Source organism: Phaethon lepturus, unplaced genomic scaffold, assembly GCF_000687285.1.
Source record: "Phaethon lepturus isolate BGI_N335 unplaced genomic scaffold, ASM68728v1 scaffold2770, whole genome shotgun sequence".
NCBI classification, from domain to species: Eukaryota; Metazoa; Chordata; class Aves; order Phaethontiformes; family Phaethontidae; genus Phaethon; species Phaethon lepturus.
Genome location: NW_010511005.1, coordinates 12,456 through 25,452, shown reverse-complemented (window position 1 = coordinate 25,452; position 12,997 = coordinate 12,456). Strand labels below are relative to the sequence as shown.

Here is a 12,997-nt window from a genome sequence, read left to right as displayed (position 1 = left end):
TGAACCTAAATATAATTGGGGGGTGTTACACTACAGTGAGTGTAGAATCATATACTGAGTACATTATTCTTCCCTGATGTTTGGGAAACTAAGTGAAGTACTCCCTAGCACAATTAAAATTTTCATCATGTATTGAGATATGTACATATTTCATCATGTAACTTGTCATAAATGCTGAGTTCATTGGCCGAAAGCTCCATGGCCTCCAATGAAAAATCCCCCCTTTACCACCAACAAGGACAGCAACACCAAAACAATTCTGAAAGATGTCCAGCTTGTACCTGACAACTTTTAGAGTTAGCAAACTTGCTGCCGCTTCAGGCCATCTACTCTGGTGCTTAGTTGTCCTTGCGGTTAGAAATGTTTTCCTCAGTTTAGGGGTCTACACTGTAGGTTCCCACATGGAATTGGGTCCTGGGTATTTAAATTTCTCTTATTGTTGATAGAGATATGCCCAATAGAAAGCAATTAATCTTATCTTAAAGTCCATGTCATATGGTCAGTTGAATCACTTTCTAGAATCCATTGCCCAAAATGAGAGCTTAGACACCTAGATAACTTGTGGATATGTACACAACAAACCACTTAAAGCTCATTACTCGTTTGCCTGTACTTGAGACACCCACCTGGGCCTGGCTGCCATGACACAGGAGCTATGGAGACCTACATCCTTCCAGGGCATCTGGAGGTCAGGTGGGATTCCTTAAAACATCTCAAATAGCAGTAATGCTCAGGCAGCTGAATCCCAAACCTCATGTCTAAACTTAATCACTGTTACTTAAGACCATTCTAGAGTCTTGGAGAACAGTCACTACTTCCCTTTTAGGAAAAACCTTCCATATATTTGATAGCATTTTTCATGGCTCCCCTTGGTCTTCCCTCAATGAAACTGTGAACACAGAGTCACAAAATGGTTACTTCAATCTTCTTTTTCCAGACTAAAAAAAATCCCGTTGGGCTTCATGAAGACTTTCCGACCAGAGTTCATTTCTCTTCCTGGATCCAAACATGCTATTGCAGCTGAGACCTTATCCATGCTGGCAAGAGTATAAACATTATTTTACTTACCATACATATGGGAAACCAGTTTATGCATTCCAGTAACATGACTGGTATTTATTAATATCAGTCAAAAAATGTTGAATCATTTTAGCACTCAGTTTTGTTAGCATCACAAGATTGTTTTAGACAGAACTTTTAGTTAGCTGATGGCAGCCCTTCTGCTGCAGGAAAGCTTATTATGAGGCTGATTACTTCTAGATAAGATTGGTTCTCTTTACTGTCTTTTATAATTTATTATTACATATTATGACATAATATGCTATATTTTGTTACATTTTAAAACACATGTATTATATATATAGCATAATGTTATTCATTATAATGTTATATTATGTTACTGTTATATGTTATTTCCTAGTATTTCTCCAGTTTGTCAAGACCTTTTACCATAGTCTAAATTCATGATTCAAAAAGAACTATGAAATGTAGCTCCATGTTTTACCTGAAAAGCATTTCCTTGTTTATTAAACACACTACAAGGTTGCCCAAAACAGAAGGCTCAGGCAAAATAAGGACAGTAACGTTAGTTAAACACATTGCATCACTACCTGATGATGAAACTGTTATGCATCATTTTTACTAATCAGAGGATATTATACAGCATGACTCAGACTGTCACTGGTTTACAAATTAGCTATATAAATAGAGCTGAGAAGTGTGTTCAATAGCTCAAGAGTGAAACTGAGGCAGACAACGTTAGACAAGGATGAAGACACTTTCTCTTTTCCTGTTGTATGTGGCCATCTCCTCTGCTTTTCCTGTGGCTCCAGAAGCAGAAGATGAAGGAAAAACCCTACAGCTTGTAGAGGTAAATATTTTTCAGTGCATTTCTAAGTGAAACATAAGATAGTCTGAGAGATAACTATAAATGCAATTCTTTTCACAAAATAGGGCTTTAAATTAGACATACCATTTTGCAGAGGTTCCAAGATAAAGCTTTTCCTATCAATGTAGAAAACATGTGAAAATTGTGTGGAACGTACTTCCCCAAAAGTCATGTGATTATCGCATAACTTCACTTTTGATGTTGTCAATGAAGTAATAACAAAAGTACTGAAGCATGAGCTCTAGAAGCAAGGCTCTATGGTTGTGCAGAAATAGTCAAATGCAGCACCAATCTACATTTCAGAATGTGCTTTGAAGCTTTTGATATGACTGGTCTCAGTAACATAACAGAAGAAACTTGCTTGAAGCAGACATTTTTCAATGTTTTGCTGAATGGATCTTTCATGGAGTACTTTGAAAAAAAGGGTCATCTATGAGAAATAGAACATTTATATACACACAAAACTATATATTGGAGACAAAATTATTGAAATTTAGTAGGAAGACCTCAGTTCCTAATATCATATTTCATAGTTGAAAATAAATGCCATGATTTGCAAAGTGCTGACCCTCTAGTAGAAGTTACCTGCTTTGTTGGGAGTCCTGGCTATGTGGAGTCTCACTGTCAATATCTATTTCCTTGAATGAGACCAGTTATAAGCTTTCTCATAAATTTTGCCATTAATCATGCACTATAAATAATGTGGAATTAATTATTAATAATAAGTATTATTTTTAAAGTCATTCACATATTCCATCAGTAAAACAAGAAATTCAGAAAAATATATGAAAACTGTAAGTTATATCTGACTTTCCACACCAATTCCCAGGTAAAATAAGCTGTTCTTGCTCCTGTTAAGCACAGGGCATGTCGATATGGGAATAGTTCAAGATTACTTAGAAAATTTAAGTGTGACTGAAGACAATACTGACATGCCACAATGCTATTCTTTTTTCAAACTCTCGTTCAGAGTTATCTACAGAATTTCTATGATCTTCAAAGGGATCACCAGCCTCATGTAAGAAACAAGGGTGAAAATTCCCTTACTGCAAAGCTCAAGGAAATGCAGTCATTCTTTGGACTACAAGTGACCGGGAAACCAGATCTTGACACTTTGGAGATGATGAAAAAACCCAGATGTGGTGTACCTGATGTAGGGCAATACAAGTTCACAGCAGGGAATCCCAAATGGAAAAGAAATAATCTGACATACAGGTAACCTTCCCTAATCTGGTTCAAAAAAATATAAATCTAGCATCCCTACTTTGGGGGGTTTGAAATAAGTCTGAAATAACTTTATGCCATATAAAGACATGCAGAGTGATAACTGATTTCTGGAAGAAGACAGGCACTCTAGAAGCTTGTATCTGAAATGAAGCCATTATTAATTTTCATTCATGAAAGATATGTCTAAGATTTCTGACTTTTGAACAAGTTGTTATGTTTCAGATAAAGTGCTGTGTTCTTAACAATATATAATTTGTTGGGTTTGCTTTGAAGGATTTTTAATTACACCCCAAAGATGAGACAAGCTGATATAGATGAAGCAATCAAAAAAGCACTCAGCGTCTGGAGCAACGTGACACCACTGACATTCCAAAAGGTTGAGGACAAAGAAGCAGATATAATGATCTCTTTTGTTTATAGAGGTAACTGATATGTTACCTTATTAAATAGCCATCTGCAATCATAGAAATAACTTAAGATTCTAATTGTTTTTTCCCTCTTCATTTTAGACCACGGTGACAACTCTCCTTTTGATGGCCCCAATGGGCAGCTGGCTCATGCTTTCCAGCCTGGTGAAGGTATTGGTGGAGACGTCCATCTTGATGAGGAGGAAGCCTGGACAAAAGATGGAAGAGGTAAGGACTTTGTAACTGGATCCATTTATACAGATTTACCTCATACAATCTTAGCTCATGCGATGCCTATTTCATGAACCTCATTACAGGCAAAAAGTGAGCAAAGGTGGCAGAACTTGTCCTTTTAAATAGTGTTGCTCTTTTTTTTGCCATTTGTGGAAATCAATTTGCAGAAAAGAGATTTTTATGTCATAGTGGTTTATAATAGCAACTAAGCGCTTAAAAATATTTTTTTTTGTTCAGATGAAACCTAAAACTTGGTTACAAGGTGGCAAACTCCTCAGGTCAAATCCTTTATTTTTCTTAACATAGCACTTCAAAGTTTGGTGTTAACTAGGGTATCAGCAAAACTGTCACGTAAGTGTTTCCTTTGAAGATTTTTTTTTCTGTTGGATTACTGAGCCTCCATTTGTCATTGGCATGATCCTTGATCTGAGCAGTTTATGTGATAGCAGGAGAAACAGGGTTTGTGTTTAAGGTACAAGGACACTAGAGAAAGGACAATGAGACAATTAAGGCTGGACACTCTTTAAGAACTCATATAGCTCTTCTGTTACAGTATTTTTTAGTTGTAATGTTGGTAGCATTACTTATGGCCTCTCTTGTACCTGTAGTGTGTTTTGGGAGGATGCATGAGTGTTTTCCATTTAGTCAACTGTGCTGAACACTGAAACAGATTTTACCTTATTTCATATGTTTTTTATCCTACAGGCTACAATTTGTTCATTGTTATTGCCCATGAGCTTGGCCATTCACTGGGTCTGTCTCATTCAAATGATCCTGGAGCACTGATGTATCCAACTTACTCCTACACGGACCCCAATGAATTCCTTCTTCCTCAGGATGACATTGATGGCATTCAAGCCATCTACGGTAAGAAAAAATGGTTTTATTTAATATTTCTATGTGGGAGGCTGGTAAACAGTAATAAGAATATATTTAAGATATGCTTATTCTGCCAAAATGAGAAGTTTAATTGTTGCTGAAGAATGGATAACAAAAGAAAGAAAAATCCTGGAAGCTAACTTTAGCTGAAGTCCAGTTCTGCAAAACACTTATTTTAGAAAAAATGAATGCATCCAGTTTTATCAACATTAAAAGCCTGTTTTTAGTAACAGACCCTTAGTTTAAAACTATATGCCTTCTCATTCTCTGTAAAGAGGGTTCTTGGTGTCCTCAAAGACATTCTTAACACTATCTTTATATTTCTCTATACTAAAAGATAAAATATTCTTCCTATAGGACAGTCTAATGCTGCTGTGCAGCCAACAGGACCCATAACTCCACAAGCTTGTGACCCAAATTTGACATTTGATGCTATTACTACCCTGCGTGGAGAAATAATATTCTTCAAGGGCAGGTAACAACAATAAGCAGATATATTTTCTATTTAAAATATACAGTAGTTTAATAAAAGTCTGTAATCCATGTGGAAAAGCTATCCTTTTGGAAGGTAGTACAAAGAGAAGCACTAGAAAACCACCATATATTTACACAAGCAAGAGCTCTCAAATCATTGGTCAAAGAGCCCTGGTTGTCAAGAGCAGTGAAGGAGATGCGTGCTTGTAGGTTGTTTTCCAACTATGCTGCTGCTGTGGCCACTGCTGCAAAAGACTTGCCTCTGAACTCGAGTCAACTAGTAGCAAGGCAAGAACATTCACTAGCAACGTGCCCGTGGGTCCCACACTGTAACCTTTCTGCTACTCCTCAATGTTAAGAGCAGGGGCAGAACTGACAGCACTGTTACATAGAAAGACGTCTGTTAGGTGGTTACGGAAGCCAACTCTTAGCCTACTTGTCCTGCAGAGAAATAGAAGGGCTTATATTCGTCTTCAGCATGTGATTGAGGTGCTAAAGTTAAGAGTGCAGTCACTCTAGGTTTCCTTTACATTCATTGGAGGGGGATTTTCACACCCAGGTACCCATCTCCCCCCGTTATACTCCAAGAGTTATAATAATTATTTTGCACTTATGATAGGATTGGAACTATTTTATTACTTAAATTTTGTTTAAACCAGATATATGCTGCGCAAACATCCTTTGAGGACAGAGACAGAGCTCAATTTTATCTCACTGTTCTGGCCAAAACTGCCATCAGGAATTCAAGCTGCTTACGAAAACGTTGAGAGGGATGAAGTTTTATTTTTTAAAGGTAATGGAATCTGTAATTCTCTACTTTTTCTGACCTGCTCCTTTGCAAACTATGCAATTACAGAAGTCAAAGTTTTTTTTAAGGAAGATCACTGAAACCTAAGGAAAATCAGAGAATCTTACATATCTGCAAATAATTAAACCAGAGGATCATAGAGTTATACTACTCTAAGGGATCTCCAGAGGTCATAATCCTGAAAATTTACCCCTCTGTAATAGTTAATGCTCTGAAAAACAAGACATGAAAATAGCTTCCCTCCTTTAGGTCTAGTTCTTTTCAGGTAACAGCGTTTCACTATGCAGAAGGATTTTTGCTGAATTCAATTGGCAAATACAGGCATTTGTACACTACTGTTACTGATACAAGTATTTTGTAATATTAAAAAAAAACAACAAAAAAAAGTTGTTGAAAAAAATGAAAATTGCATACTGTGAGAGGAAAATTGTTCATTGAAAAAACAATCAGTCTTTTTCTTTAAAAGCCTCAAATACACTTTAAATGTCTCAAATAACTTCACTATGCACGTATTACAGTACATGATATATTACCATATATGAATATGTTCGTTGCATTTAAAATTACCAATTTAATTAGGCATATGCCCTTCTTAATAGTTTAATTGAATGCACATTGTCTTGTTTTCAAAATATTATATGATTCTATAATCAAATAGCATATTACAGGAATTTAAAAAGCTCAATGTCCCAATCCAATATCAGTGGATTAATTCATCAATCTCCAGCCCTCCCCAAGTTGTTACCCACACAAATACTTTATGATCATTTGAAAAAAATCTGGGAAAAGTACTATCCATACACCTTGTGATTCTAATGTTTTACTCATAAAAACAAAAGACATTTCCACTGTCTGCATGATGGAGTCCCAGTGTAAGAATTAGAACCATTTTCTAAAGTAATAAACTGAACGGAATAATACAGATATCTGAGACATATTGTTTGCTACCAATCAAAAACAGAATTAAATGTTGTTTATAAACAGAAAAAAACAAATTAAATGTGCTTGTATTTTTCAGAGGATAAATACTGGGTTCTCAAGGAATATGACATTGCACCTGGTTATCCTAAACCAATCTATCATTTGGGGTTCCCGAAGACTGTTAAAAGAATTAACGCAGCTTACAGTGATGAAACAACAGGAAAAACATACTTCTTTATAGCTGACAGATACTGGAGGTAAAGATTTAATGTTCATTTACTAGAAGGCATACTTTCACTTGTCCCTGAGGACTGATGTATTACTATAAAATTCAAGTGCAATGATGTTTAAACTGGGTGTATTCCAGAAATTTAAACAGGATTCTCTGGAAGTTTAAAAATTTTAAATATTTGCTAGGAAATGTCAACTTTTCTATAGGATTATTTTGCCATTCATTAGATTCCTGTAGCAGGAACATAATTACTTGCAAATGAATGAAACATCTGACCAATAAAAGAGTGACTTTCTAGTAAATTATTCACTTTTTCTCCACAACAGTGCTGCTTTTCTGTGCAATGTTGTGATAGTGTCCACTTTTCACTCACATTTCAAACAAAATGAACACCTAATAATACCAGTTGTAATTGAATTTCTCTATGAACAAACTATAAATATTCTCCAGTTATACAGTTGGTCTTATTTATTGTGGCTCACGACAAATTTCAAAGAATAATTTTGTTTAAGGAGTACATGATTGACACTAATACAAGTATGTTTCAGGACTGTGCTACAGTCTTCTACTCCCAAGTTTTATGTTTTGCTTTTATACTAAACTGGGTATCCAGTGCCTCAAAATAGAAACTCATTTTATGTGCAAGTGATGGCCAAGGCTCTGGACAGTCCAGAAATGCATTAATATCTTTCTGGGCTGCATTCCCAAGGTCCTTGAGAGCCTTGTTAAAAACTTTATCAAAGGCACTATTTTCAAATCTCAAGACATTCATAATGTGAGAACCCTAATACATAATAGGAAGAATCAAAAACCTGTTTTAGCTAATCTTTATAACACTTTTTAGTAACAGTAGAGTTGTGTATGTGTAGTAATTTGTTTTGGGCTTTCAAAATATTGTCTACTTCCTCACAAATTGTAATGATGTTTCTTATGTTAAGATATGATGAAAGCAAAAAATCCATGGATCATGGTTATCCAAGGAAAATTGTCTCTGACTTTGGAAAAATTGGCAGAGTTGATGCTGTTTTCCAGAAAGATGGTAAGTAAAACACACCTTTAATCTGGGTTTACTTGAATATTTGGGCTTCTGTAGACAGAATTATTTGTTTTCAAAAACCTGTTATCAACCTTAATGAGATGGAAATGAAAAATAGCAAGTATACATGGACTGTTTATGTTGGGGTTTTTTTCCAAAATATTGAAAAGAAGTCACCTATGAAATATAATTGGATTACATTTTATTTCTAGGCTATGTCTACTTCTTCCATGGAACAACTCAGTTCCAGTTTGATCCCCGTGCCAAACAGATTGTCAGACAAATGAAGAGTATCAGCTGGTTTAATTGTTAATTGCAACATTTTTCTATATGCACATTGTATGTTTTTATGTGCTGAATTTTTCAGCATTTAGAATAGAATCACAGACTCATAGAATCATTTAGGTTGGAAAAGACCTTTAAGGTCACTGACTCCAATCGTAAACGTAACACTGCCAAGTCCGTAAAACTAAACCATATCCCTAAGCACTTACCGGTCTTTTAAATAACTCCAGGGATGGTGACTCCACCACTTCCCTGGGCCTGTTCCAATGCTTGAAAATCCTCTCGGTGAAGAAATTTTTCCTAATATCCGATCTAAACCTCCCCTGGCACAACTTAAAAGCCATTTCCTCTTGTCCTATCACTAATGTCCTAATCACTACTTCTCACTACTGGTGAGAAGTACAACACCCCCTTTCAGGTAGATGTAGAGAGCAATAGGGTCTCCCCTCAGCCTCCTCTTCTCCAGACTAAACAACCCCAGTTCCCTCAGCCGCTCCTCATAAGACTTGTGCTCCAGACCCATCACCAGATTTGTTGCCCTTCTCTGGACACGCTCCAGCACCTCAACGTCCTTCTTGTAGTGAGGGGCCCAAAACTGAACACAGGATTCGAGGTGTGGCCTCACCAGTGCCGAGTACAGGGGCACGATCACTTCCCTACTCCTGCTGGCCACACTATTGCTGATACAGGCCAGGATGCTGTTGGCCTTCTTGGCCACCTGGACACACTGCTGGCTCATGTTCAGCCGGCTGTCAACCAGAACCCCCAGGTCCCTTTCTGCCGGGCTGATCTCCAGCCACTCTTCCCCAAGCCTGTAGTGTTGCATGGGGTTGTTGTGGCCAAAGTGCAGGACCCTGCACTTGGCCTTATTAAACCTCATGCAGTTGACCTCAGCCCATCAATCCAGCCTGTTCAGATCCCTCTGCAGAGCCCTCCTACCCTCCAGCAGATCAACACTTCCACCCAATTTGGTGTCATCTGCAAACTTACTAAGGCAGCACTCAACCCCCTCATCCAGATCATTGATAAAGATACTGAACAAGACCTGCCCCAAAATTGAGCCCTGGGGAACACCGCTTGTGACCGGACCATTTCATCACTATCAGGTCAGAATAGATTTCTGCCCAAAGTCTGTAGGACCATAGTCTTAATGATCATTTATTGTAAAAATAGATATTTATATAACTTATCACAAATTCACCCGCTACATTAAAGTTTCCTAATAAATTATATTCATCATATCATTGTGTCTTTGGTGTCTTATTTGCACTAATACTCAAGAGCCAAGTCTAGCTTCCAAACACTAAAAGATATATTCCGGCATTAAACGTCAGATCTTTTTTCCAAAGCCAGAGAAAGGAGCAGCCACCTGGCTCTGAACTCCATTATCCCACACAAGCCCTGGTGAAAATCCTGTGGGTAATTAAGCCAGTTGGGGCTCATGAGCATCAGTCTGCAAATCACACTTCCACTTTCTGTTCCCCTTTCCCCAACTTCCACTCTTAGCTTTCCTGCTAGGGTGTATGTCTTTGCAGGTGTAGGTGGGGGTTTTTTTCCTCATGTTTTTGTGTTTAGGAACTGGGTTTAAGCCTGGAAATGTAGATTAGAAAGGACCCCTGAGATCACTGAAACCAGTCCCTCGTTATCACAGGTAACCTCATCATATAACAGACAAATAAACTTCTGCTCAAGGCTCTTTCAAGTGCTTACTACTCCAGTTAGTTAGTAAATCCCTTCTGATTTCAGTGTGTTAAAGAATGAAGACGTTTGCATAAAAAATGAAAATTCTTGACCAAAAATGTTTCGATACAAAAGATTCATGAAAAAAACCACCTGGACTTCCAGCTTAACTGCATTTTTTTCAAATGTCCTCAATCAAAATGCAATTACTTCTATTACAGTAACCTGAAACCTTCCTCTGAAGTATGTCAAATGATACAGATATTGTATGAGATAATACATTTTGTTATGGTTATGTGTATTCTAATGTTATTAGCTGAGCTACAATGGCAAATGGTATTTGAACCATTTTCCATGGTGCCATGTTTTTCACTCAAGCTGTGTAATAATTCAGTTTTGTTGACTTTATGGTAGAATTGAGCCTGCAAAGTAGTGGCTCAACTCAGCTGCTGAACAGCTATCTAGTGCCATTAAGGTGCCTGAAGTTTTCTATCTGGCCTTCAACTACCAGTCTAGAAGCCACATGTCACCTCTAGGTCCTGGGTCACAGCCACCAGGCCTGTACCAGTGTCTCAAGTTCACTAGATGATTGTCTCAAAAGCACAACAAATCACTGTTCAGGCAGATGAATTGCAGCCTAAGTGTTTTCATGGGATCTCAGGCTTAGGTTCTCATCACAGGCAATGATGTTGGTCAAAACATTTGGTGAGCTCCTGAGAGTTGCACAAATCATCCTAAGTTTACCTCCTGCATGTTGTCAGATGAAATGCTCTCTAGATGACATTTGACCATAATGATTAGTGTTCTGTTGATGCATGCTTAGACAGTTAATTCATGTGCAGACCCTTTCATTGTGGACACTTAGGAAAGTTCAATTCCTGCTGGCATTGTTTTAAGATCATCATGATGAAGCAGTATTGATGATTCCTGTGATGCTCTGTGTAACATCACTTGGTACTACTGATGTGATGAGGATAGGCAGTGACTTTTCTGAGTTAAAACATAGGTCACATTACTGCAGTCTGGATAAACACAATTCTAGGATGAAAAAAGAAGTCATGAGGTAGATCAACATCCATCAACTCTAATCGATGTCAAAGATAAGCGTTAGGAAACCATAATCAGAAGCTGCTTATAGAACTTTTTTCTTTTCACAGACCTCAAGACCAGCTATAGGTACATCCGTGAAACATTGCTTGCAAAAAAATGAGTTCAGGACTCTCCCTTGGGCAGTGGGAACTATTGCGTAGGTGGTCAAGCTACAAAACCCTGAAAGTGTTTTGAGTGACATAGGCCTCCATCATCTGTCACTCAAATGTCTTCTGAGAAAACACTAATGTAGCTTGAGCTGTTAGATGAAACTAGAAATATAGTCTAAATTAGTTGTTTAAGCTTCTCTGTGTTCAATAAAGACAGAGAGCACCTACAGAGGCTAGTTCATCCTATTCTAAGATAGCTGGTTGAGTCACTCACCAGAGATATGTATTTCTCCATTTTCTATAGAAGAATGTTTAACTAATAAATATATAATGTTAGGTGCAACTAATCTTAACCTAGTTGCTCTCATTTTCACTATCCTTCCACTGCTATACAGCACACAGCTGTAGGGATTTGGCGGCCAGCCAAAAAAGATGACCACTTTTCCCAGTTCATATTAGATCTTCTCATAGTGTTGCCTTGGCTTTGTTGTTTTTATTTTTTAAAGTTATCTGAGAAATGCCATTAACAAACAAGTTTAACAAGACTACATTGTGAAATTTGGGCTAGAAAATTCATCATTAACGCCTCCAGATGGAGAAAAGTTGGCTGCAAAAAGTTGACAGTAAAAAAAACCAAATACACGGAAGCAAGGATTTCCTGAAAAAGCCACAGTCCAACATAACGGTATTTCTTACAACTGTTTTGTAAAAGTTGAGTACATGCTGTCGGAGCTCCTCTGAGATGCCGAACACTTTCAGCTCCCATTGGTGCCAGTGGATGAGGAAGGTGCTTGGCCAGCATAGAGTGAAATCCCATAGTTTTGTCACAGCTTGTGTGACTCTTGAAACTTCCTTATTCTGAATTACTTAAGACAGGAAATAATCATATCCCCTGTGGGTAATGTGGTTAAACTGAAGAAACCTTTTGTGATGAAATGGCAGAGACTTAGATGATAGATAGGTAGGTAGGTAGGTAGGTAGGTAGGTAGGTAGGTAGGTAGATAGATAGATAGAAAGAAAGAAAGAAAGAATAAATACAGAGCTATAAGATTATTCACATTCTTTAGGTTGGTTTTATAGGGTAAAATCTTTTTTGTTTATGTATATCTTGGATTCTACCAGTATAATTTAAAGGCGGGGAGTGCTTTGGGATTTTCATCCATTTTCCAAAACACCCAACTTCACTTTATGGATTAATTTAAAAAGAAAAACTTTCTGCTTACAGTAATTTCTCCCAAAGTTTTAATTTTTTTGGATTTTTTTTCTCCCATTTTCCAGGCTGAGAATGGTTAAGAGTCCCTGTATATTTGGGACATATTCACACAGCTGAGTCAGGACAACTTAAAAAGTTTTGCATTTGTCCATCATTTTATCTGGCATGAAACTGCTCCGGTTTGCTAAAATTCAGTGTAAAATAACTAAAATAGAGTGCTAGTTTTGAAATGTTAGCCAAGCAGCTTAGGAGTATTCAAGTACTAACTGACTTCAGACGTCTGTGAAATCGGATGGGTTTAATTAAGTTTTATTGTGTCAGCCAGCACAGTGTTATAGGATGTGTGGAGGTAATCAGAGGATGATAAACTCTGAGTCAGTCTACAGCTGGCTCTACGAAGCACCCCGTAACTGTACAAACTGAGATGCGAGAGAGGATGCACAAGGAGCAGAAAGCAGACTGCTCTCCCACCAGGACAGAGGCGAGAGTAAGAATGAAGGACCTTTTGCTTTTG

The 12,997-nt window shown here is 37.5% G+C and overlaps 1 protein-coding gene across 1 annotated transcript; it reads left to right on the top strand.

The window, feature by feature from the left end:
* The first annotated feature begins 1,768 nt into the window (after positions 1 to 1,768).
* LOC104617131 (interstitial collagenase-like) lies at positions 1,769 to 8,419 on the top strand. The gene is made up of 10 exons (XM_010282370.1): positions 1,769 to 1,870; positions 2,859 to 3,103; positions 3,389 to 3,537; positions 3,625 to 3,750; positions 4,462 to 4,623; positions 4,993 to 5,110; positions 5,769 to 5,902; positions 6,936 to 7,095; positions 8,009 to 8,109; positions 8,319 to 8,419. Exons 1-10 carry the CDS (start codon positions 1,769 to 1,771, stop codon positions 8,417 to 8,419), a joined length of 1,398 nt encoding a protein of 465 aa, XP_010280672.1.
* Positions 8,420 to 12,997: the final 4,578 nt, after the last annotated feature.